At 39.7% G+C, this 26,625-nt stretch overlaps 3 protein-coding genes across 3 annotated transcripts in view; 2 read left to right on the forward strand and 1 right to left on the reverse strand.

Moving 5' to 3' along the window:
• faah (fatty acid amide hydrolase) overlaps positions 1–26,625 on the reverse strand; it is a 92,604-nt gene that overhangs the window by 53,862 nt on the left and 12,117 nt on the right. The window lies entirely within an intron of this gene.
• LOC141004371 (GTPase IMAP family member 9-like) lies at positions 9,254–10,277 on the forward strand. Its single transcript, XM_073475819.1, has one exon. It carries the CDS (start codon positions 9,282–9,284, stop codon positions 10,275–10,277), a length of 996 nt encoding a protein of 331 aa, XP_073331920.1. The 5' UTR covers positions 9,254–9,281.
• On the forward strand, positions 18,725–19,908 carry LOC141004687 (GTPase IMAP family member 9-like). The gene has a single exon (XM_073476344.1). It carries the CDS (start codon positions 18,725–18,727, stop codon positions 19,838–19,840), a length of 1,116 nt encoding a protein of 371 aa, XP_073332445.1. The 3' UTR covers positions 19,841–19,908.

Genomic DNA, 26,625 nt, shown 5'->3' on the forward strand with positions numbered 1-26,625 from the left:
CCAAATCCCTGGAGCTCGAGAGAGCACATCACTCCCTAGCCCCTAAACCCGGACCAGGAGGTAACCCCAGGCCTTTTAGATATGTTTTTGCCGTTTTCAAGAGAGGGAGAAGGTGCTTCATTGGGCCAGGCAACATGAGCTCAAATACCGCAGAGCAACGCTGCGAGTGTACCCGGACGTCAGCGTCCAGCGGATGGGTTTGGTTTATGTAAGGTAATGGGGAGTGGGAGAGATGTGGAGGGATTGTTTTGATGTACTCCTTTTTGTATGTTTTTTTTTTTTTGTTTTCTCCCCTTTTCCTTTGGTTCAGGAATCATGTCAGAACTGAGAGGGTTTTTACTCCTCGGGTCTTTTTGATATGACGACCAGGGGTAAGAATCTTTGTTTTATCTCCCGGAACCTGAAGGGCGCCAACCAGCCTTTTAAATGTAATAAGGTAATAACTCATTTAAAGCAACTCAGGGGCGATATTTTCTTTTGACAAGAAACTCACCTCCGCTCCTCAGAGGTTAACCGGATCAAGCGACCTTGGATAGGGGGAGGCATTTCACTCTAAATTCCCAGTAAGGACAAGGGGTGCGGCTATCCTCATACATAAGAGTGTTCCGTTTGAATTATCAAACTCAATTGAAGACCCTAATGGTCGATTTGTAATTATTTCTGGTAGACTATGTGGCATTATGTGGTATTGGCCTGTGTTTATGCACCTACACGGGATGACGATACATTCATTTCAAGCTTTTTCTCCTCTCTTCCTAAAGTTGACGACCACTACTTAATTATTGGCAGTGATTACAATTTAATTCAAAACCCCTCCCTAGACAGGTCTTCATCTAATCCTCAGGCGTTATCCAAGTCAGCTAAAGTCCTTGATGCATATAAAATCAGTTTAGGTCTATAGTGTCCACCACTCATACTCTCGGGTAGATTTTTTTCTCCTGGATAATTATTTTTTATCAGGGGTTTACTCATGCGAGTACCATAGCATTGTTATCTCGGACCACACCCCTGTATCGGTGGCGGAGTGGGGCACCAAAATCCACCGGGAAAATTCTGACCGCACCAGCCCACCCCTTACATTTCCCCACACACACACACACACACACACACACGAGATGCACCACTGCAGCAAAACCAGCAATAAAACATCAGTTCCACTCACCAATGACGTCACTTAAAGACGAAATCTTTTCATTAAACGGTCGTCTTGAAAAGGGCACTGACAATAAATCTACAACAATATCATCTCCACCTGTTGCCATTTTCAACGTCGGCTATCAATCACAACTCGCTAGTTAAGCTAGGTCTCGCGTGACTGCAATTGGTTCATTGGATAAACGCAGTGATAGGCCCTCCCATTCCCAGAAGGCTTTGTTCCATTCTACGATAATTTATGAACAAACAAACAAATTAAATTGCAGGTCGTTTTTTTTTATTTGTGACCATGAAAGTTCTGTAACGCCTGAACAAGAAGAATTAAATAAAAATAGGCTACACAAACATCAGTAGATCGATGGGAGAGATCAGAGATGAGCGTGCAGGGTAACCATGACTGAGTACGCGGTCGTCTCACGGCCGGTCAGAATGATCTGTGGGCCGGTTCACGCACATTCATCGGCCGGCCAGCCCACTCGGAAAACTCCCGATCAGCCCGATTGCCACTCCGCCCCTGCCTGTATCTGTTGATATAAATTTTCCTAGTTGTGTCCCACCCTCCAGACAATGGAGACTTAACTCCTCTTTGCTAGCCCGACCTTCATGCCCAGATCTCTTTGTTCTTCGATACTAATGATTCTCTAGAGTCCTCTAGACGCACTCTATGGGAAGCTTTTATGGCATTTATGCACAGGCAAATAATATCATGTCTCAACCTTAAGGAAGGCAGAAAAGGCAGAGTCAGAGGCAATCGATAAGGAGATACTTAGAGTTGACAATTTGTACGCTTTAACCCCTTCCCCTGCTCTTTATAAAGAACGCCTTCAGCTTCAGTCCAAATTTTATTTGCTATCCACAAGTAAAACACAGAAACAGTTATTGCTGGCTAAACAACGTTTTTTTGAGACCGGGGATAAGGCGGGAAGGCTACTAGCACATCAGGCGCGTGCAACTACACTATCCAGATTGATCCCCAGGATCAAATCCGTGACCGGGGAGGTTACCTCAGATCTTACAGAGATTAATAAGATATTTTGTACTTTTTACTCTGACCTCTCCTCCTCGCAATGCCCCTCAGATGTTTGGGATGGAGATAACCCTCTTGATAGGATTGTTTTCTCTAAAATAAACAAGGATTTGTGTAGAGAGCTGGGCAGTCCAATCGCTATCAAGGAGGTACAGGAGGCAATTATGTCACTTCAGAACGGAAAAACTCCAGGCCCTGATGGGTTCACTGTTGAGTTTTTTAAGCTATTTTCTGCCACCACCGCGCCAGCCCTTCAAAGAATGTAAAATGAGTCCTTTGCTGAGGGTCGCCTGCCCCCCACCCTGTCGGAGGCCTCGATTTCTCTTCTGCTTAAGAGTGATGAAGACCCTCTTCGTTGTGGCAGCTATATGCCCATTTCCCTGTTAAATGTTGACCTAAAGATCCTGTCAAAGATCCTTCTCCCGCGCCTACAACGGGTCCTATCAAGTATAATATCAACCGATCAAACAGGATTCATGCTTGGAAGGCACTCATTTCATAACATGAGGAGGCTCTTAAATATCATTAACTCTCCTAGGTCGTGCTCTCCTGAGGCGATTATCTCACTAGATGCGGAGAAGGCCTTCGACAGGGTGGGGTGGAGCTATCTTTTTTTTGTTTTTCAGAAATTTGGTTTCAATTCAGAATTTATATCTTGGATTAAGTTGCTATATGTTAGCCCAGTCACCTCAGTCCACACAAATGGACTCCAGTCTGCCCCATTTCCCCTTTATCGAGGAACTAGACAAGGCTGCCCTCTTTCCCCCCTCCTATTTGCCTTAACTATTGAACCTCTAGCTATCTGGCTGCGTCAGGAGGCTGGGTTTGAGGGCATCACCCGAGCAGGGACAGTCCATAAATTATCGTTGTATGCTGACGACCTCCTTCTATACATGTCCAACCCGGCTGCCTCTCTCCCTGTGGTTCTCAGCATTTTCAACAAATTTGGATTCTATTCAGGCTATAAACTGAACCTCCAGAAGAGCGAACTTCTTCCCATCAATTTTATTACTAATTCAATTAATCGACTTGTCTCCAAAAATTTCTCTCCTCTTTTTGAGAGGTGCAAACTAGACTTTGATAGGTGGGGTAGGTCTCCCATTATCCCTAGTAGGTCGAGTTAATTTGGTTTGTATATCTCTTTTCGCATATCCCCATCCTTATTAAGAAGTCATTTCTTAGATCACTTGATCAATTAATAAGTTCTTTCCTCTGGGGCAAAAAAAATCCATGCATCAGGAGATCAGTGCTACAGCTCTCCAAATCTCTCGGTGGCTTAGCATTGCCCAATTTCTTACACTATTACAGGTCCTGTAATATTCAAAAACTCTTATACTGGATTAACAACACAGCAGATGACATGCGCCCCGCATGGGTGCATATGGAACTTGCATCCTCTAAACTCTTTCTTCATTCCCTGGTTTGTTCTCAACTCCCTTTGACTGCCTCTAACTTTAGATCAAACCCAGTGGTAATTAACTCTGTTAGAATTTGGATTCAAATTAGGAAAAGTCTAGGCCTTCATAGGGCCTCGGCCCTCTTCCCCACTGTAAACAATCCCCTGTTTCTGCTCTCTTGCTCTGATTTAACCTTTCGGCCCTAGTTTGACAAAGGGATAACTAAATTAAAGGACCTTTACAACCAAGTATATATGTATGTCCTTTTCTGAGCTCTCAAAGAAATTCGACCTACCTAACTCCCACCTATTTGTTTTTTTTCAGATAAGGCATTTTATTCGGTATTTACACGCTCAACCTCCATCTCACAACAGGTGGGGGAAAGAGCTGTACAGTCCATTAGAGTCCTCTCTTAACACATATTGAATCTTTGTCATCTCTGCCTAAATATGATGACTGAGCCCTTTGAATCAAAGTTCTGTCCCGAGGCTATGACTATAGACTGTTCTAAGGGTAAAGCTACGGTGGCTTTTACACTGAGGTAGTTATGGATTCCCTGGAGCATCCAATTAATTTAAACAACTGTAGATCAGGAAATGCTAACCAACATGTAACCCCTTAGAGGTGAAGAACAGTAATGGATTACTGGATGTATTAATTCCTAATGGCCAGTGGGGTCAGAAGTTCTACGTTCGACTACGGAGCCCAGGATTAACCAAACAATACACCAGGAATGACTCAGACACAGTAGTACTTTCTTTGCGAAACAATAACTCTTCCCCTTTAATACAAGGATAGGAAGGATAAGTAAAACACATGAAAATGTACACTATAACACAATTCTTACCCGGGTAAGTAGAAAAATAAAAAATGGAAAAGAAACTCACAGCTGTGACTTAAAGTTCAAATTTCCCCCTTGTTTTCAGTCACTTCCAATCGGTTTCAGTCTTGGTGCTGTTCAGTCCACTAAGGAAGTGGAAAGAGTTTGTCCTACCGCACAGTTGGTGGTGCTTGTGTGTGTGTAATGAAGTGCCGAAATCCGGGCTCTCGATCCTCCGAAGGCGCCGTATCTCTAGTTCTCCTCTGGGCTGTAGCTCGCCATCAACATCTCGATCCAAGCTCCAACATCCAGGCAGGTCAAAGGTTCAAAGAGGTCCAACAAAAAAACCTGACCAATGTTTTCTTCGTGAGGGAGACGTCAGGTCTCTCCGGCTGCACTCTCACACGTCCAGGGCTCCACAGGAATTCTCTGTGAGTTTTTAATCAGCTTTATCAACTTTTATTGACTCTTCTTGACGAGGTAGGTATCGTGCTTGAAACGGGGGTTGCTCTTTTTCTCCTCGCAGCAGCTCAAGAGGAAGTGACCTCTCACCCCGAGCAGGTCAACAAACCGGACTTCTTCCTGATTGGCTAACAGCTCGTCTCCCACCCATCTCTTTCAAAATAATCTTCTTATTTCTTTTATCACTGTTCAATTACTTTTTAGACAAGTATCTGTTTTTAATCTTTGACATTAATATCGTATTTCATTAATTGATTTTTTAATATGAATTTATCTCTTTTTACTACAGATGTCTTGGGTTTTAACATGCATTTTACTGTTTTTTAATAGAGACTTTTAACCTTGGTTACAAACAACTGTCAGAAATATATTTTTTATAGAGCAGCTTTTTTCTCACAAACTCCCTGGTATAAGAATAAGAATGGCAAAATGAGCTTTCCATCACTGACATGAGCAGGTGTTTTGTATTCCATCAAATAAATACATTAAATTACTCTCAATCAAACTGCATAGTAGCTGTTGAGAACCCTGAAAACATTCAACCAAATGCATCTAAACCTGGATGCATTTTAACCATGCTGTTCCATTTTCATTTGAAAGGTGAAGCAGTGCACAGCATTATGTGGAGCTTAAAAGAAGTGCTGCCATTTATTGTAAATACTTAATGTAGGTGGAGCTTTGTGCTTCTTTGTGCAGCAGTGTCTGCACTCTTGAAAAAGTGCTGAGATTTCTTGTAAATGGAGAGGGAGGAGAGAGCAAAGTTTGATGAGTGCAGATAACAAGTAAGTGCCTGGAAAATGAGCAGAGAGGAAACAAGCTCGTATTACAAATCAACATCACTCGACAGTACTGAACAAGCTGGCCGTTTTGGCTAGTATGTATTTTTCCCCATCTCTTTAAGAAATCCTTCTGTAACTGAAACAAGCACAAAGAGCTTTAGCTTTAGTTTTAGACTTTCATTGTGAGACATGAAGCTATCAGTGGGTGAGGTTTGGTGCATACGGCCATTTTAAAAAAGAGCAGCTGCAGCAGGAGCAGACGCTCTGAACTCTGCGTCTTCACTTCAGCTGCAGTATATACTCTGTACTCTTCAACTCAAACATGGCCACCAACTTAGGTAAATCATGAAACTGTATCCATGTTGTAAAGTTCAGGTATTTTACAGTGATGTAACAGTGATCACGGCTGGCTCTATAACGATAATGCACTACTGTAGGCCCTATAGACTGATACTTCTATGGACTTACACCAGGCAGAACTGCGAAGACATGATTATTATTTTGTATTTCTGACATTAACATTTGTCCCAAGTTCCTAATCTGACAACAAAGACTTTTTCAGTTAAAAATAATGATTTCTTGGTCACAAGGAAAATGTTAAAGATTTACTGGATTTGAAGTAATCCAGAGTTACTGTATATGCCCTGCTTCTTTAGAAACCTTGAGTGTGATGCTGAGAAAGGCCCTGCGAATAACAATTTCACTTCTGACAGGTTCACTTACTTTCAGGAGTTCTCAATATTCACAAGTTTATGTGACAATATTAAAGATTTTCAATGTGGTATCAGACTTTTGGACCCCACTGTACGTATACTGTATAGGTATATATGTATATAAGTAACTGTATTGTTTTAATTTATTTTGTTCAAGTCTAATTTAAATATTGTATATGTGTTTTAGGTGTGTATGGCATTTAAAAGGCTACAACTTCCATTTCATTGTGCAATGCTGTGTTGAAAAATGACAAATATTAAGCCCATTTACCTGACTCCTGTATCAACCTTTTTCAAGAGTGCAGACGCAAAGCTCCACCTACATTAAGTATTTACAAGAAACGGCAGCACTTCTTTTTAGCTCCTTGTAATAATGTGCACTGCTTCACCTTTCAAATGTAAATAGAACAGCATGTTTAAAATAGTCCAGGTATATATAATGTTTACATTTCTTCAAGGTACTCATCAGCTTTTACGCATTATAATTAACTGTGATTTAATGTATTCAGTTATTCACATATTGAATACAATAATTTCAAACAATAACAAATGTCACATGTACATTTTTTGCAGAGATAAGATTGTACATATATTTTAATTCAAGCCACAAAGGAAATTATAGTCCTTCCATTTTGTTACCAAATCAATTGATATTTGCTTAAAGCTGCCAGTTAGAGCTCTATAAAAATACAGACTGTTATTTTTGAGTGACTGACTGATTAAGTGAAATGAAATTCCTTCAATTCTCGAATTCCTTCAGCAGTTCTTTCTTGCAGTTTGAAAGAAGTGATGCCAAGGGGTCAGCTGGATGTGGCAGTGTGGCTGATAAGCAGCAGACTGACAAACACATCCAATTGCATATGATACAGCACTTAAGCAGCCAGTTAGAGCTCATTTTATAAAATACAGACTGTTATTTTTTCACTGACTGATTAAATGAAATGAAATTCCTTCAATTCTCGAATTCCTTCAGCACTTCTTTCTCACAGTGTGAAAGAAATGATGCCATTTCTTGTAAACGGTAAAGGAAGTGGTCAGCTGAGTGTCTAGCAGCGTGGCTGATAAGCAACAGACTGATAAACAAATCAAATTGCATATGATACAGCACTTAGAAAGGCTGACTCATTTACTCTTTTGCTGGCATATGGAGGATCGTGCCTATCTTAATAAGCTGTATAATAAAGTACATTATGACCAAGACTTTAATATTCTTATTTAAAATAATTCCATGAGATTTCCAATCTCATCATATTGTAGCATATTGTTGTTGTATTGTATCATTGTGTGTTGCTTGCTGTTCTCTACGGGGCTTAACATGCAACAACTACACACTAGGACAAAAATGGCGTGTCTGGTAAGTTGGCTGAGCTGAAGTCCCAGCTCTGACAAAGGCTGACTAATGATCTCTTTTGCTGGTCCATGGAGGATAATGTCTGATTTATTTTATATTATAGAGACAGGTAAGAAGAATGACAATTCAACATATTAAAAATAAATTATTGAAAAATAGCCATGATTAATTTATATTTAGGGAGGTTCAAATAGAGCTGTACATTCAAGGGGATGTACCTGCTGTTGTCACAAGCTACCTGGCAGCCTGCTGCTTATCCAGAGCAAAATGGTGTGTCTGTTAAGTTTTGGCTGAGCTGAAGTGTCAGCTCTAATAGTGATGGTTCACTGCCTCTCTACCATCATCGTTTAAGTTGAATGAAGTAGATTCAAGTCCCCTTCCTCCCTCTCCCGGTTGTGTAATTTCATGAGTTACAAGAATTGGAAGCTGTTTTTTAAGCATTTTCTAGTGAGTGGTCTTAGATCCAGGTGGTTGAACCAGTGGCTCCCACACACAGGAACATATGAAATATAAAATAATAATTGTAAATTTATCAGAACTACAATTTATCAGAACTACAATCACAATCTATTTTTTTCCCATTCTCTGAGAAAATTATGAAGCTGATTTTATTTGTTGAAGTAGAGCTCTATAGTCCGAGTTGTAAAATGCGTTTCACTTTCATCATCAGGCAGATGGTGCTGAACAGGCTGGCCATTGGATCACTATGTGGTTTCCTCCATCCGTTAAAAAAAAACCTCTGTCACTGTAACAAGCACAAGACCTTTAGTTTCACTTTCATTGTGAGTCATGCAGCTATTTGTGGGTGTGGTTTGGTGCATTTGGCCATTATAAAAGCAGCAGCAGCAGGAGCAGACACTGAACTCTGCATCTTCACTTCAGCTGCTGTATCTACTCGGTACTCTTTAACCCAAACATGACCACCAACTTAGGTAAGTCATGATGCTGCATCCATGTTTTAAATTCCAATTACTGTACAGTGATCATGGCTGAATCTAATTTTCTGTAACAATAATTTACTGCTGTAATGATAAAATGTATTTTCTATCCTATGAATTATCATGCCTCTTACTGTATGTCTATGCTCAATTATTTTCTTTCTCAATCATTCAAACACATGCTGGGATTATGTTGTCGATATTTGAAGAATATTTTTTGGCAGCAGACAAATATAACTAACTCAAATGGACCAAATAGAGTTGCTCAATGTAGATAAATCCAATGTTTGATACTTACAATACTGAGTAACTTCTTGAATTGCACACTGTAGTGAGGGTTACTTGGTCTGCACAGGTTTCCACCTTTCAGTTTAACTTTCAGCAGACAGAGAGGGCTGTTGAAAACAACTGCTGACCTTTCCTTTAAGTGGCTAACTGAACAGTATACTGAAGCCACAATGGATCATGGAACGAAAGTCAGAAATGCGCATTAATTTCTTTGGAATGGGTTGTCTTCTCCCCATCATTGTTTAAGTTGAATGATGTACAATGTATGCACGACCTGATGATCTTATTCAGTGTCCCTCAATCTTCTACACAGGATCAAGCAGAACAAATAATGCAGAGCTGAGGATAGTGATGGTGGGGAAGACTGGAACTGGGAAGAGTGCCACTGGAAACACCATTCTGGGGCGACAATGCTTTGAATCAAAGTTCTGTGCCAAGTCTATGACTGTAGACTGTACTAAGGGCAAAGCTACGGTGGGTGGGCAACAGGTTGCTGTCATTGACACCCCGGGCCTGTTTGACACCAGGTTTGAAGAGGATAAAACAGCTAAAGATCTAGGCCAGTGCATATCTTACGCTTCTCCTGGACCCCATGTGTTCCTGGTGATCATCAGGCTGGGGAGATACACTGCTGAGGAAATGCAGACGGTGCAAAAGATTCAAGAAATCTTTGGCCAAGCAGCAGACAAATACAGCATGGTTCTCTTTACTGGTGGTGACCTACTTGAAGACAGCCCTATCGAGGACTTCTTGAATGAAAGCGAAGATCTTAAACAGCTTGTGGCCAGATGTAATGACCAGTACCATGTCTTCAACAATAAGAAAAAGGATCCCTCTCAGGTCACTGAGCTGCTCCAGAAGATCAGAAATATAACCCAGAAGAACGGAGGAAGCCACTACACCAACGAGATGTTCCAAGAGGCCGAGAGGAAACTTGAAGAGGAGAAACAACGCATCCTAAAAGACAAAGAAGAGAAAATTCGAAAAGAAAAAGAGGAAGTGGAGAGAAAACTTCAGGAAAAATATGAAGAAGAGATGGAGAAAATGAATGAACAGCTCCAGGCTGAGAGGGAGAGGGAGAGGAAAGAGAGAGAGGAGGAGATGAAGATGATGAAGCTGGAGATGAATGAGGAAAGACAGAGGGAGAGGGAAGAGAGAGACAAAGAGAGAGAAAGACAGAGAGAGGAGAGAGAAAGGGAGACAGCAAACATGATGCAAAGAATGAAGGAAGATCATGAGAGAGAAATGCAAGAGGAAAGAGACAGGGTGCAGGCCAGGCATGACGCAACTGCCAGAGCCGAAGCTGAGCGGTTCAATCCAGTACACCCTCCTTGTGTAATTTTATGAGATAACAGGAACTGGAAGCTGTTTTTGGAGCCTTTACTAGTGAGTGGTTCTAGATCCAGATAGTTGAACCAGTGGCTCCCACACACAGGAACATATGAGAAGAGATGTGGTGTGTAGGGTAACATCTGACAGTATAAAATGTTTGTCTATCATTTAAACTTTATATATCACATCATAACTCAAAGCTTGTTTTCCACATAATGAATCCCAAGTTTTTAGTTTGGATTGTCATTTAACCACTGCATTTTGTCTCTGAACACTAATAGTTACTTTCTTTTACTAGACACTGAATGTGTAGCTGTTTGCAAGTGCATGTATTATATGATTTGTTGTCCTGTTGGGCATAATTTCCCATCAAAGCATTAATTTCACTGGCTCTGTTGATGAGGCAACTCAAGAAGAAATATAAGATAAAGATGTGATGGAAGACGAAATCTTTGTCAGAGTAATTATTAACAATCAAGAGTTCAAAGGTCACATGTCAAGCTTTTTCAGGAATGTGGAGTTTTACACTGAGGTACACATGCGGATTAATGCACAGGCTTCCCTAGGCCGCAGCCTAGGGGCCCCATGTGTGGAGGGGTCCTTGAATTGGTCAGATTATTTTTTAGAAATTTAAATACACTTTAATGGAAAAATTCATTGACCTTTATTGGTCCATGGGGTAATAAACAAACAAAACAGCACTGATTGGGCAGACATGGGTCACCTCATCCAATCAAGCTCATCGATTTGATTTGACCTACCTACAAGACTTCTCAGCTAGGAAAGCAAGGAAGAGAGCCCTGTGAAGGTAAATTAATCACAAACCCTTCAGTTTATCTGAAGATAATCATGGTTTCACTGGGCAACCACCACAGCTCTTGGTGCATGAATAGTTTTACCAAGCAGAGTTTGAAGAAGCTTTTTTCAATTCTACTCCAAAACCATTTCATTTGAGATATTTGTTTTACATTTATCTAATATTTCATTCAAATATTCCACTGATATTGTGATGCTAAGACTTTGCTAGGCACCAAAACAATTCTTCCACACGAGTAAAGGCTTATTTCTGCAAGAAATATGAAGAAAATTGGAATTACACTTTTAATCTTTTTGTTCAGATTATCTTTGCTCCAGGACAAATGGAGTCTCATGAAACAGAAATGTGCTGTAAATTTGTATATACGATTAGGATAAGACACTTAAGGAATTTTCCGATCTGTGAGAGGTCACCACACACACACACACACACACACACACACACACACCTGTAGGTTCTCTGCTGCTGTGCTAATGCTTCTGTTGAATTTGTTTCTCAGCCCCACTGTTTGATTTGTGCCTTTGCTATAGAACAGGGTAGTCTGTGCTGTTGCAGCAGATGTTGTCTGAAACCTTAAAGCTTGTAAAGCTTGCCTTTCTGTTGTATTTTTGTTATGATAAAGGCTGTTACAATAAATGTGTGCTAACTGGAGTGTGCGTGGATCATGTTTGCCAAATATTCTCCTGCACTGTTACACATGGTGCAAAATTAATTTTTTCTGGGAGAGCATGATGCATAAGGGGGGGCCCACATCAAAAATAGCCTAGGGGCCCATGACTACCTTAATCCTCCTCTGCTGAGGTAGTTGTGGATTCCCTGGAGCATCCAATTAATTTAAACAACTGTAGATCAGGAAATGCTAACCAACAACTGTCAGAAATATATTTTTTATAGTGCAGCTTTTTTCTCACAAACTCCCTGGTATAAGAATAAGAATGGCAAAATGAGCTTCCCATCACTGACATGAGCAGGTGTTTTGTATTCCATCAAATAAATACATTAAATTACTCTCAATCAAACTGCATAGTAGCTGTTCAGAACCCTGAAAACATTCAACCAAATGCATCTAAACCTGGATGCATTTTAACCATGCTGTTCCATTTTCATTTGAAAGGTGAAGCAGTGCACAGCATTATGTGGAGCTTAAAAGAAGTGCTGCCTTTTTTTGTAAATACTTAATGTAGGTGGAGCTTCTGTTCTTTGTGCAGCAGTGTCTGCACTCTTGAAAAAGTGCTGCTATTTCTTGTTAATGGAGAGGGAGGAGAGAGCAAAGTTTGATGAGTGCAGTTAACAAGTAAGTGCCTGGAAAATGAGCAGCGAGGAAACAAGCTTGTATTACAAATCAACATCACTCGACAGTACTGAACAAGCTGGCCGTTTTGGCCAGTATGTATTTTTCCCCATCTCTTAAAAAAAACCTCCTGTAACTGAAACAAGCACCAAGAGCTTTAGTTTGACTTTCATTGTGAGACATGAAGCTATCTGTGGGTGAGGTTTGGTGCATACGGCCATTTTAAAAAAGAGCAGCTGCAGCAGGAGCAGACACTCTGAACTCTGCGTTTTCACTTCAGCTGCAGTATATACTCTGTACTCTTCAACTCAAACATGGCCACCAACTTAGGTAAATCATGAAACTGTATCCATGTTTTAAAGTTCAGGTATTTTACAGTGATGTAACAGTGATCACAGTTGGATCTGTAACGATAATGCACTACTGTAGGCCCTATAGACTGATACTTCTATGGACTTACACGAGTCAGAACCGCAAAGACATGATTATTATTTTGTATTTCTGACATTAACATTTGTCCCAAGTTCCTTATCTGACTACAAAGACTTTTTCAGTTAAAGATAATGATTTTTTGGTCACAAGGAAAATGTTAAAGATTCAGATAGTTTTTCTGTAAACATATATATTTTTATAATGTAACGTTGTTCCCTTTTTATTCTTCCATTTATTCATTTCTATATTCTACAATTATGTGTACCCCAATGCATTGGCAAATTGTTTTCGAAACTTAAGTGCCAATAAAGTTTTTGAATTGAAAAAAAAAGAACCGAATTGTGTCAATACGGACGGAAAACCCCTCACTGCAGTGTGCAAGTCAATGTGGGTAGTCAAACATTTGACTGAACCCACATTAAGCCGCTCCCCAGCATTTTTCTTTTTACTCAACCTGGGGTAGATGTAACAAATGGAATCAAAAGCATGTGTTGGATGCAAAGGAAGTTACATCTTCAAACATCCTAATCAAATACCTACTTTGACAAAATGTGACGCATAATTAATCTAAACACAATAACTTCCCAAGTTTCGTCAGAAAACGATTTTCACACACTTGAATCTTGAGGTACAGCACAGAGCTGTGTTGGTAATATAAATAAATAATACTGGAGATAAATGCTACATGTGACTGTGTGTGTGCTAACTCTACTACTGGAACAAAGTGAAACAATAAAAAGAAACTCAAAATGATTCACTGTGTTACAGCTCTTAATATCAAACACACTTAATTATATAACTTATCCAAATGGACTGTACATCAACAGATTACATTACAATTCTCTACTGCTTAATACAAGTATCAGTATGTCTCATCCAGCTCCAGGAAAACATGACCTATTCTGCTATCATTGTGTGTTGTTTGCTGCTCTCTACGGGGCTTGACATGCAACAACTACACACTAGGACAAAAATGGAGCGTCTAGTAAGTTGCCTGAGCCGAAGTCCCAGCTCTGACAAAGGCTGACTAATGATCTCTTTTGCTGGTGAAGTGTATGGGCTGTCGTCCTCGAAAGGTGTCGGCGTGTAGTATGTTGATAAAAAATTCTGCGGAGGCAAGGCTGGGTGGATATGATAGAGCAATCTTTATTGAAACAGATCTCAAGCCAGCGTCCGAACCAGAGGGTGCACTCCCTGGTATTCTCAAATCTCGGCAAAGTGATGCCCAAAATGCTTTGCCCTCTGCTCTATCAGAACTCCTCTCAGACCCTCAGTCTTAGGAGATCAACCAAAATTCACCCCCGTTCTCTGGTGTGCGGGTCCTTTTTAGAGTTCATTCGCTCATGCCCGCCTGTTTCCTCTAATTGTTTACTTTTAGGGCACTGAGAGCCCCTCTATCCTGTGGGAAAAGAATAGGTCTGCATAACACCTCTAGAGAATATCTCTCAAGGGAATATGTGTACGTGAATGTGTGTGCATGACTATATTGATGTTATCTGAAGTTGACCTGCTAGTCTCTCTATACTTAGATGAAAATGTATACATTGAATCAATCTTGAACCTCTGAACTGGTCAGTCCTCAGTGTGGGCCTCTTCCTTTAGCTATTCTCTGACGCACACTACAGGGCTTATATGTTGTTCTCCTGGACATGAGACCTCTACGTTGTCCCCTTCCCACATATACTTAAAGGGAAACATCTGGTCCTGTCCTGTCACTCAGAGCTCAGGAGGTATAAGAAACACTCAGACACTACACTGGTATGTGGAGGACTAAGCTCGATGTATGAATCTTCTGATGGTGTGGTCACTTTGGGTCTGCTTGATCGTGCTTTGGATACAACTGATCCAGTTTGACTAAAGTGTTTTAGAGTTACTGTATATGCCCTGCTTCTTTAGAAACCTTGAGTGTGATGCTGAGAAAGGCCCTGCGAATAACAAATTCACTTCTGACAGGTTCTCTTACTTTCAAGTGTTCTCAATATTCACAAGTTTATGTGGCAATACTAAAGATTTTCAATGTGGTCTCAGACTTTTGGACCCCACTGCACATATACTGTATAGGTATATAGTTAAATAAGAAACTGTATTTTTTAAATGTATTTTATTCAAGTCTAATTTAAATATTGTATATGTGTTTTAGGTGTGTATACCATTTAAGAGGCTACAACTTCCATTTCATTGAGCAATGCTGTGTTGAAAAATGACAAATATTATGCCCATTTACCTGACTCCTGTATCAACCTTTGTTACCTATAGACCTCAAACTTTGCTCTCACCTCCCTCTCCATTTACAAGAAATGGCAGCACTTTTTCAATAGCGCAGACACTGCTGCACAAAGAAGCACAAAGCTCCACCTACCTTCAGACACAAAGCTCCAACTACATTAAGTATTTACAAGAAACAGCTGCACTTCTTTTCAGCTCCTTGTGATAATGTGCACTGCTTCACCTTTCACATGTAAATACAACAGCATGTTTAAAATAGTCCAGGTTTAGATAATATTGTTTACATTTCTTCAAGGTACTCATCAGCTGTCACACATTATGATTAACTTCGATTTAATGTATTCATTTCACATATTGAATACAATAATTTTAAGCAGTAACAAATGTCCCATGTACATTTTTTTGCAGATATAAGACTGTGCATATATTTTAATTCAAGCCACAAAGGAAATAATAGTACTAACATTTTGTTGCCAAATCAATTGATATTTGCTTAAAGCAGCCAGTTAGAGCTCATTTTATGAAATACAGACTGTTATTTTTGAGTGACTGACTGATTAAATTAAATTAAATTCCTTCAATTCCTTCAGCACTTCTTTCTCGCAGTCTCTTGTAGTCCTTCAGTGTACCACCGGGTGGTGCTATAAACACACAAGCTGCAACAAGGAGCTTACACTTAGGGCTGTCGTAAATTAAAAAGTGGGTAACCTAAGTGTCCGCTGGCTGAACTGTCCGTAATAAGTAATGGGTAACGCAGGTGAGCAAACTCTGTTTGATTTGAAAAAGCTGATTAAACTATGTGCATTTACTCCCCACTTCAGTCTTGCTACACTGTCCCTCTGAGCTTACTGTATCAAGCGATCCTCCCACATACTATTTGTTATTCAACTCACTATTTTAGGCTGCAGCCGGCCAGTCATTTGTTACTGCACATTTTATTGATTTGGGAAGCGCGACAAAGTCAAACTCAGGTGCTGCCAGGGAAACAGACTCACTGCTTGTGAAAAACTTTATATTTTGATCACAAAACACATGAAAATACACACAAATTTTCTTAAATGTTTTTTTTCTTTGTCAAGTGACCATGATATAAGCGGGATAATGCCCTTCGAGGTGTCCGTCATCAGGAGCCTCCGCAAAATCCATTGGTTCAGACCTCCACGTCGTCCATTAATTCCTCATAATGGACACCTCGTCCCTTACACATCATAGGCTCACATTGCCATCTTGTGTTCTTTCCACAGAATGTTTTGAATACTGAATGTAGAGAAATGTGGTGTGAAGGGAAACATTAGACAGTATAAAATGTTTATATATGATTTATATTTTTTAGATCAGAACTCCAGGTTTGTTTCCCAGTGAATGAATTGTATTATATTGTGTTCGTCATTTAAACACTGCATTTTGTTTTCTGCAGACTAATAGTTATTTTATTTTACTTACTCACTGATTGTGTAACTGTTTGCAAATACTTACATTATTTCTGTTTATCTGTTGGTCACAACTTCTCATCAAAGAATTTATTTCATGGGTTATGACGATGATGCAACTCAAAAACAAATGTGAAATAAAGATGTGATAATAGACTATGGGCTACTTTACCACAAGCGAGAAAGTAAGAAAAGGGAATTATCCTCTGGCATAACATTAACATGTCCTTTTTACAACAAACTGGAAAGTTTTCTTTGTGGAAGTGCCTAAAAAATGTCTTTGAAGGGGAAGTGTTGACTAGCAAGTGATAAAAGTATGGTACAGTCTCTCTCCCTGCAAATGTAATCAAACTACTTTTACTGGCATTGTGTGCAGTTGATTGGGCTATGTCAAAGATTTTTAATTTCACTGGCTATGTTGATGACACAACTCAAGAACAAATATGAAATAAAGATGTGGTATAAGACTAAACCTTTGTCAGAGTACTTATTAACAAGTTCAAAGGTCACATGTCAATACTTTCTCAGGAAAGTCTTATACTGAACCAGTTGTGGACACCTTGAAGTATCCAATTAATTTCAATGGCTGTAGATCAAGAAAATGCTAAACCAACAACTGTCCAATACAGTTTTTACAAGTACAGTTTGTTTCTCACAAACTCCCTGTAATGTCCCTACAGGGACTTGGCAGTGTAGACACAACACTGTTACAGTATGTTCTAATTAAAGTACCACAAACCAATGTAGTTTCAGTTTCATTCCACAGAGAGAACAATGAGTGAGGTGTGTCCTGCAGTTTGAAATAAGTCCTGCCATTTCTTGTAAATGGTGAAGGGATGGGGCTAGTGACTGAAGTGGGCAGACAGGCATCCTTGTTATGCAGAATATCAGCTACCGAGTTTGATAAGCAGCAGACTGACAAAGGCTGACTAATCATCTCTTTTGCTGATATATGGAGGATAATGTCTGATTTATTTTTATACTATAGAGACAGGCAAGTATATAATTCAACATATAAAAAATAAATTATTGAAAAATAGCCATGATGAATTTATATTTATGAAGGTTTAAATAGAGCTGTACATTCAAGGGGATGTACCTGCTGTTGTCACAAGCTACCTGGCAGCCTGCTGCTTATCCTGAGCGAAAATGGTGTGTCTGTTAAGTTTTGGCTGAGCTGAAGTCTCAGCTCTAATAGTGATGGTTCGCCACTGCTTCTCTCCCATCATTGTTTAAGTTGAATGAAGTACAATTTATTCACAACCTGGTGATCTTATTCAATGTCCCTTGGAAGAACATATGAAATATTAAATAATAATTGTAAATTTATCAGAACTACAATCACAATCTATTTTTTTCATTCTCTGAGAAAATGATGAAGCTGATTTTATTTGCTGAAGTAGAGCTCTATGGTGCGAGTTGTAAAATGCGTTTCACTTTCATCACGAGGCAGACTGTGCTGAACAGGTTGGCCATTGGATCAGTATGTGGTTTCCCCCATCTATTAAAAAAAAACCCTGTCACTGTAACAAGCACAAGACCTTTAGTTTCACTTTCATTGTGAGTCATGCAGCTATTTGTGGGTGTGGTTTGGTGCATTTGGCCATTATAAAAGCAGCAGCAGGGGCAGACACTCTGAACTCTGCATCTTCACTTCAGCTGCTGTATCTACTTGGTACTCTCTAACCCAAACATGGCCACCTACTTAGGTAAGTCATGATGCTGCATCCATGTTTTAAATTCCAATTATTGTACAGTGATCATGGCTGAATCTAATTTTCTGTAACAATAATGTACTGCTGTAATATAAAATGTATTTTCTATCTTATAAACTATCATGCCTATTACTGTATGTCTATACTCAATTATTTTCTTCCTCATTCATTCAGACATATGCTGGGATTATGTTTCTTTGGCAGCAGACAAATATAACTTGTGTCAAAATTTGAGATGTAAACCTCAAATGGACCAAATAGAGTTGCTCAATGTAGATAAATCCAATGTTTGATCCTTACAATACTGAGTAACTTCCTGAATTGCACACTGTAGTGAGGGTTACTTGGTGTGGACAGGTTTCCACCTTTCAGTTTAACTTTCAGCAGACAGAGAGGGCTGTTGAAAACAACTGCTGACCTTTCCTTTAAGTGGCTAACTGAACAGTATACTGAAGCCACATTGGATCATGGAAATAAAAGTCATGACTGAATTAATTTATTTTAAATGGTTTGTCTTCTCCCCGATCGTTGTTTAAGTTGAATGATGTACAATGTATGGACGACCTCTTAATCAATGTCCCTCATTCTTCTACACAGGCTCAAGCAGAACAAATAATGCAGAGCTGAGGATAGTGATGGTGGGGAAGACTGGAACTGGGAAGAGTGCCACTGGAAACACCATTCTGGGACGACAATGCTTTGAATCAAAGTTCTGTGCCAAGTCTATGACTGTAGACTGTACTAAGGGCAAAGCTACGGTGGATGGGCAACAGGTGGCTGTCATTGACACCCCGGGCCTGTTTGACACCAGGTTTGAAGAGGATAAAACATCTAAAGATCTAGGCCAGTGCATATCTTACGCTTCTCCTGGACCCCATGTGTTCCTGGTGATCATCAGGCTGGGGAGATACACTGCTGAGGAAATGCAAACGGTGCAAAAGATTCAAGAAATCTTTGGCCAAGCAGCAGACAAATACAGCATGGTTCTCTTCACTGGTGGTGACCTACTTGAAGACAGCCCTATCGAGGACTTCTTGAATGAAAGCGAAGATCTTAAACAGCTTGTGGCCAAATGTAATGACCAGTACCATGTCTTCAACAATAAGAAAAAGGATCCCTCTCAGGTCACTGAGCTGCTCCAGAAGATCAGAAATATAACCCAGAAGAACGGAGGAAGCCACTACACCAACGAGATGTTCCAAGAGGCAGAGAGGAAACTCGAAGAGGAGAAACAACGCATCCTAAAAGAGAAAGAAGAGAAAATTCGAAAAGAAAAAGAGGAAGTGGAGCGAAAACTTCAGAAAAAATATGAAGAAGAGATGCAGAAAAAGAATGAGCAGCTCCAGGCTGAGAGAGAAAGGGAGAGGAAAGAGAGAGAGGAGGAGATGAAGAGGATGAAGCTGGAGATGAATGAGGAAAGAAAGAGGGAGAAGGAAGAGAGATACAGAGAGAGAGAAAGAGAGAGAGAGGAGAGAGAAAGAGAGAGAACCATCATGATGAATAGAATGCAGGAAGAGCATGAGAGAAAACTGAGAGAGGAAAGAGACAGGGTGCAGTCCAGGTTTGAGAGAGAGGCCAGAACCGAAGCTGAGGACAGAAATATATTTGATCCTGTGATTAAAGTTGTTAAAGGAATTGTAAGCGGATTTTTGAGCCTTTTTAAGTGAGCGGTCCCCAATCCAGGTGGTTAAAACACAGAGGAACCCCCCAGAAGCTGCCACACAGAGGACCATATAAAATATATATATACAAAATCAAAGACAGAACTACAATCACAATTTTATTTTTTTTTTCATTTTGAAATATCCGAGTGATTAATCTACTTTTTTATTTGTTGAAGTTAAGCTATATAATGCAGGTTAGTCACTATTATCCCATGGTGTGGTATTATCAACTTTGGACATAGTGAGACTTCCAGTGAAACTGCCTGATTACTGGTCTAAAGGAATGCACTATAGCCTGTATCTAAAATGAGTGGCACTGGCATCAGCTGGCTGCAGACATCTCAACGCTTGAAATAAATCAAATTTTAAAAAATCTGAATATCTTGTAGTCCTTCAGTGTACCACCGGGTGGTGCTATAAACACACAAGCTGCAACAAGGAGCTTACACTTAGGGCTGTCGTAAATTAAAAAGTGGGTAACCTAAGTGTCCGCTGGCTGAACTGTCCGTAATAAGTAATGGGTAACGCAGGTGAGCAAACTCTGTTTGATTTGAAAAAGCTGATTAAACTATGTGCATTTACTCCCCACTTCAGCCTTGCTACACTGTCCCTCTGAGCTTACTGTATCAAGCGATCCTCCCACATACTATTTGTTATTCAACTCACTATTTTAGGCTGCAGCCGGCCAGTCATTTGTTACTGCACATTTTATTGATTTGGGAAGCGCGACAAAGTCAAACTCAGGTGCTGCCAGGGAAACAGACTCACTGCTTGTGAAAAACTTTATATTTTGATCACAAAACACATGAAAATACACACAAATTTTCTTAAATGTTTTTTTTCTTTGTCAAGTGACCATGATATAAGCGGGATAATGCCCTTCGAGGTGTCCATCATCAGGAGCCTCCGCAAAATCCATTGGTTCAGACCTCCACGTCGTCCATTAATTCCTCATAATGGACACCTCGTCCCTTACACATCATAGGCTCACATTGCCATCTTGTGTTCTTTCCACAGAATGTTTTGAATACTGAATGTAGAGAAATGTGGTGTGAAGGGAAACATTAGACAGTATAAAATGTTTATATATGATTTATATTTTTCAGATCAGAACTCCAGGTTTGTTTCCCAGTGAATGAATTGTATTATATTGTGTTCGTCATTTAAACACTGCATTTTGTTTTCTGCAGACTAATAGTTATTTTATTTTACTCATTCACTGATTGTGTAACTGTTTGCAAATACTTACATTATTTCTGTTTATCTGTTGGTCACAACTTCTCATCAAAGAATTTATTTCATGGGTTATGACGATGATGCAACTCAAGAACAAATGTGAAATAAAGATGTGATAATAGACTATGGGCTACTTTACCACTAGCGAGAAAGTGAGAAAAGGGAATTATCCTCTGGCATAACATTAACATGTCCTTTTTACAACAAACTGGAAAGTTTTCTTTGTGGAAGTACCTAAAAAATGTCTTTGAAGGGGAAGTGTTGACTAGCAAGTGATAAAAGTATGGTACAGTCTCTCCCTCCAAATGTAATCAAACTACTTTTACTGGCATTGTTTGCAGTTGATTGGGCTATGTCAAAGATTTTTAATTTCACTGGCTATGTTGATGACGCAACTCAAGAACAAATATGAAATAAAGATGTGGTATAAGACTAAACCTTTGTCAGAGTACTTATTAACAAGTTCAAAGGTCACATGTCAATACTTTCTCAGGAAAGTCTTATACTGAACCAGTTGTGGACACCTTGAAGTATCCAATTAATTTCAATGGCTGTAGATCAAGAAAATGCTAAACCAACAACTGTCCAATACAGTTTTTACAAGTACAGTTTGTTTCTCACAAACTCTCTGTAATGTCCCTACAGGGACTTGGCAGTGTAGACACAACACTGTTACAGTATGTTGTAATTAAAGTACCACAAACCAGATCAGTTACATTCCTGCAGTTTGTAAGTAGAGCGAAAACTTCAGAAAAAATATGAAGAAGCGATGAAGAAAATGAATGAGCAGCTCCAGGCTGAGAGAGAGAGGGAGAGGAAAGAGAGAGAGGAGGAGATGGAGAGGATGAAGCTGGAGATGAATGAGGAAAGAAAGAGGGAGAGGCAAGAGAGAGAAAAGGAGAGAGAGGAGAGAGAAAGGGAGACAGCAAAAATGATGCTAAGAATGAAGGAAGATCATGAGAGAGAAATGCAAGAGGAAAGAGACAGGGTGCAGGTCAGGCATGATGTAATTGCCAGAGCCGAAGCTGAGCGGTTCAATCCATTCGGTGATTTTCCTTGTGTAATTTTATGAGATAAAAGGAACTGGAAGCTGTTTTTGGAGCCTTTACTAGTGAGTGGTCCTAGATCCAGATAGTTGAACCAGTGGCTCCCACACACAGGAACATATGATATGAAATAAAAAAAATAATAATATCCACAGAACTATAATCACAATTTATTTTTTAATTATCTGAATAAGTGATGAAGCTAATCTTATTTGCTGAAGTTGAGCTCTACACTGTATGTTAGTCAGTCACATCATAGTCTAACGTTGCCATCTAGTGTTGTTTCCACAAGATTCTTTGAATATGAAGGAAGAGAAATGTGGTGTGTAGGGTAACATTTGACACTATAAAATGTTTGACTATCATTGAAACTGTAAATATCACATCATAACTCAAGATTTGTTTTCCAACTTTTTAGTTTTGATTGTCATTTAACCACAGCATTTTGTTTCTGCACACTAATAGTTATTTTCTTTTACTAGACACTGAGTGTGTAGCTGTTTGCAAATGCATTTATTATACGATTTGTTGTCCTGTTGGGCATAATTTCCCATCAAAGCATTAATTTCACTGGCTCTGTTGATGACGCAACTCAAGAAGAAATATGAAATAAAGATGTGATGAAGGGCGAAACCTTTGTCAGAGTAATTATTAACAATCAAGAGTTCAAAGGTCACATGTCAGGCCTTTTCAGGAATATGGAGTATTACACTGAGGTAGTTGTGGATTCCCTGGAGCATCCAATTAATTTAAACAACTGTAGTTCAGGAAATGCTAACCAACAACTGTCAAAAATATATTTTTTATAGAGCAGCTTTTTTTCTCACAAACTCCCTGGTATAAGAATAAGAATGGCAAAATGAGCTTCCCATCACTGACATGAGCAGGTGTTTTGTATTCCATCAAATAAATACATTAAATTACACTCAATCAAACTGCATAGTAGCTGTTGAGAACCCTGAAAACATTCAACCAAATGCATCTAAACCTGGACGCACTTTAACCATTCTGTTCCATTTTCATTTGAAAGGTGAAACAGTGCACAGCATCATGTGGAGCTTAAAAGAACTGCTGTCGTTTCTTGTAAATGGGAGGAGGAACTTTTCGTTGCTTTGTGCAGCACTGTGTGCAGTCACAGGAAACCGCTGCCATTTTGTGTCAATGGTGGGGGGGGAGAGCAATGTTTGATAAGTGCAGTTACATCAGTTACATTCCACAGAGAGAACAATGAGTGAGGTGTGTCCTGCAGTTTGAAATAAGTCCTGCCATTTCTTGTAAATGGTGAAGGGATGGGGCTAGTGACTGAAGTGGGCAGACAGGCATCCTTGTTATGCAGAAGGTCAGCTACCGAGTTTGATAAGCAGCAGACTGACAAAGGCTGACTAATCATCTCTTTTGCTGGTATATGGAGGATAATGTCTGATTTATTTTTATACTATAGAGACAGGCAAGTATAGAATTCAACATATAAAAAATAAATTATTGAAAAATAGCCATGATGAATTTATATTTAGGTAGGTTTAAATGGAGCTGTACATTCAAGGGGATGTACCTGCTGTTGTCACAAGCTACCTGGCAGCCTGCTGCTTATCCAGAGCAAAATGGTGTGTCTGTTAAGTTTTGGCTGAGCTGAAGTCTCAGCTCTAATAGTGATGGTTCGCCACTGCTTCTCTCCCATCATTGTTTAAGTTGAATGAAGTACATTCAAGTCCCTTTCCTCCCTCTCCCAGTTGTGTAACTCTAGTTCCTGACTTACAGGAACTAGAAGCTGTTTTTGGAGCCTTTTCTTGTGAGTGGTCTTAGATCCAGGTGGTTGAACCAGTGGCTCCCACACACAGGAACGTATGAAATGTAAAATAATAATTGTACATTTATCAGAACTACAATCACAATCTGTTTTTTTTTTCATTCTCTGAGAAAATGATGAAGCCGAATTTATTTGTTGAAGTAGAGCTCTATGGTACGAGATGTAAAATGCGTCTCACTTTCATCAGGAGGCAGACTGTGCTGAACAGGTTGGCCATTGGATCAGTATGTGGTTTACCCCATCTATTAAAAAAAAACCCTGTCACTGTAACAAGCACAAGACCTTTAGTTTCACTTTCATTGTGAGTCATGCAGCTATTTGTGGGTGTGGTTTGGTGCATTTGGCCATTATAAAAGCAGCAGCAGGGGCAGACACTCTGAACTCTGCATCTTCACTTCAGCTGCTGAATCTATTCAGTACTCTTTAACCCAAACATGGCCACCAACTCAGGTAAGTCATGATAAAAAGGAACAATTATTTTATAGTGATAAAAAACTGATCATCATGTTTTCTGTAATGCCTCTATAATACTGCAATCAAATCAAAAGTTAACGATGATGATTTCTTGGTTACTATGAAAATGCTGAAGATTTGGAGCATTTTAAAATGAATTGCATTTATGTTCTTAAAGAATCAGAGTTCTTTTGGAGGGAGATTTGGAGGATGTGCTTTTAAATTAAGCTTGGCCATCCAACCCTTTCTCTGTTGGATGATGTCACAGCACCTTATTATTTTAAGACATCTTCAAACAAATGTGTCAGCCTGGATGGGAAAGCTCTCACTGCAGTGTGCTATTTGGGGTGCTGCTCAATGTGGGTAGGCAAACGTTTGACCTAACCTACACTGGTCCACCTGGGGCTGATGTTGAACGTGACAGATGGAAACAACAGCACATATTGGACGCAAAGGATGTTAAATCTATGAAGACCTTAATTGAATACCTAGAAATTTAATGTGAAAATAACATGTTTGATATTGTTTATACGGACCTTAGATTTTTTTTTTTGTCTGTAAATCAATTTAATACAGCTCAGATTGAAATTGTTTTGTTTGTTTCATCATTTCCTAATAAGCACACAAAATATTATATTCTAAATGTAGTGGTGGAATAAGCTTTATAGGCTGCAATGTTCATTATTTAGCACTTAATGCAGTATTGATGCTTGTGAATGTGCAGCACAGACTCCTCCACAAGGTGGTACCTTTAAGTGAGTCTAGCAAGTTTTGAAGCAGGAGATCAATTCGTGTTTTTTCGTGCAGTTTCTAGTAAGAGAGTAACTCTTAACAGCAGAGAAAACGTGCCAGCGGACCTCAGAAAATGAAATATGCTTGTTTGTTTATGCTATAAATTTAAGAAATAACATTACTGCATGTCACACTATCTCTCTGCATCCACTGGCTGCAGCATACAAAGAGTGCTGGCAATCATCCATTTAAATGTCTATGCTTATTTTGGATGGATTTCTACAGGCATATACTGGGATGATGTTGTAGGTGTTGGAAGAATATTTTTTTGCTGAGTAGTTTGTATCAAAGTTTGAGGTGTGAAGCATAAATAACCACTGAATGAATGTTGAAGCAAATAGTCTTACAACACTCCTGTTAGAGTTTAGATTCTCTGCCCAAGCCCGAGCCCGGACTTGACCCGAACCGGCCCACGGGCCGGGTCGGGTCGATATTTCCCGCCACTATCCTCGGGCCGGGCCGGTCAAGCATTTGTGGGTTGTTGTTTTTTTTTGTTGTTTTTTTAATCATTACTTTATTCATTTGCGATCCATTCCGTTCTGAATAAACAAACAACGCAGTTGACGTGTTGTGATAGACTACTGACGATGTGTTTATAATCTACCTTGTGCGACAAACCGGATACCTTCACTGCAACTCTGTAGCTGTCTGTAGCTCTGCTACTTTTTATTTCTGTTCCTTAGGCAACAGTAACCATAGATATATATTTGTTACATTCTACTCCGGTACTGGAGTTTCAGAATAAAAGCATTCATGGAACATCATGGAATATTACAACATGCTTCGTCCTTGTTGCATTATTCGTTAAGATAACTCTAAACAGATTTCTGTAGTTCAAACAACAACAATTGTAGTTGAGAACATCAGTTATAACAGCCCACTGTAACGCGCGCTGGTGAAGGGGAAGGTGATGGTGACTTAATTGCGGGTAGCTCCTGTTGCTCAAGAGACGGCAGGCAACATGTGGGGGTTTCCGCACGGCACTTCTATTCATAATACTGACCACACCATGCCAGGTCTCTACGGCACTAGATGTTACAGGCATACACGCAAACGAACACAGGCCGAGGTTCTTGCACCAACACTTTACAAAATAAAATGGGGAGTCTTCGCTCTGTCGGCAGTATCCTTTCACAAGGGGAGCGGAAGTACACCTGCTCTTCTTCATCGTACAGGTTACATTACCCACTAAACAAAAGGAGGCGCCACCTAGTGCGATACATTGAGTAACTCTGAGTTACACCACGTATTAAAAAAATGTCGGGTTTAAATCGGGCTCGGGCTCATAATTACAGTTAATGTGTCGGGCGGGGCCGGGCCGGGCCCGGACACAACGTGCACGGGATCGGGTACGGTCGGGCTTGATGTTTTGGGCCTGATCTAAGCTCTACCTCCTGTTGTGCCCAAACCACTTAATAGCCTACATTTATTCAAAAATGGAACTACGTTTGTAT

This window comes from Pagrus major, chromosome 11 (genome assembly GCF_040436345.1).
Source record: "Pagrus major chromosome 11, Pma_NU_1.0".
Classification (NCBI taxonomy): Eukaryota; Metazoa; Chordata; class Actinopteri; order Spariformes; family Sparidae; genus Pagrus; species Pagrus major.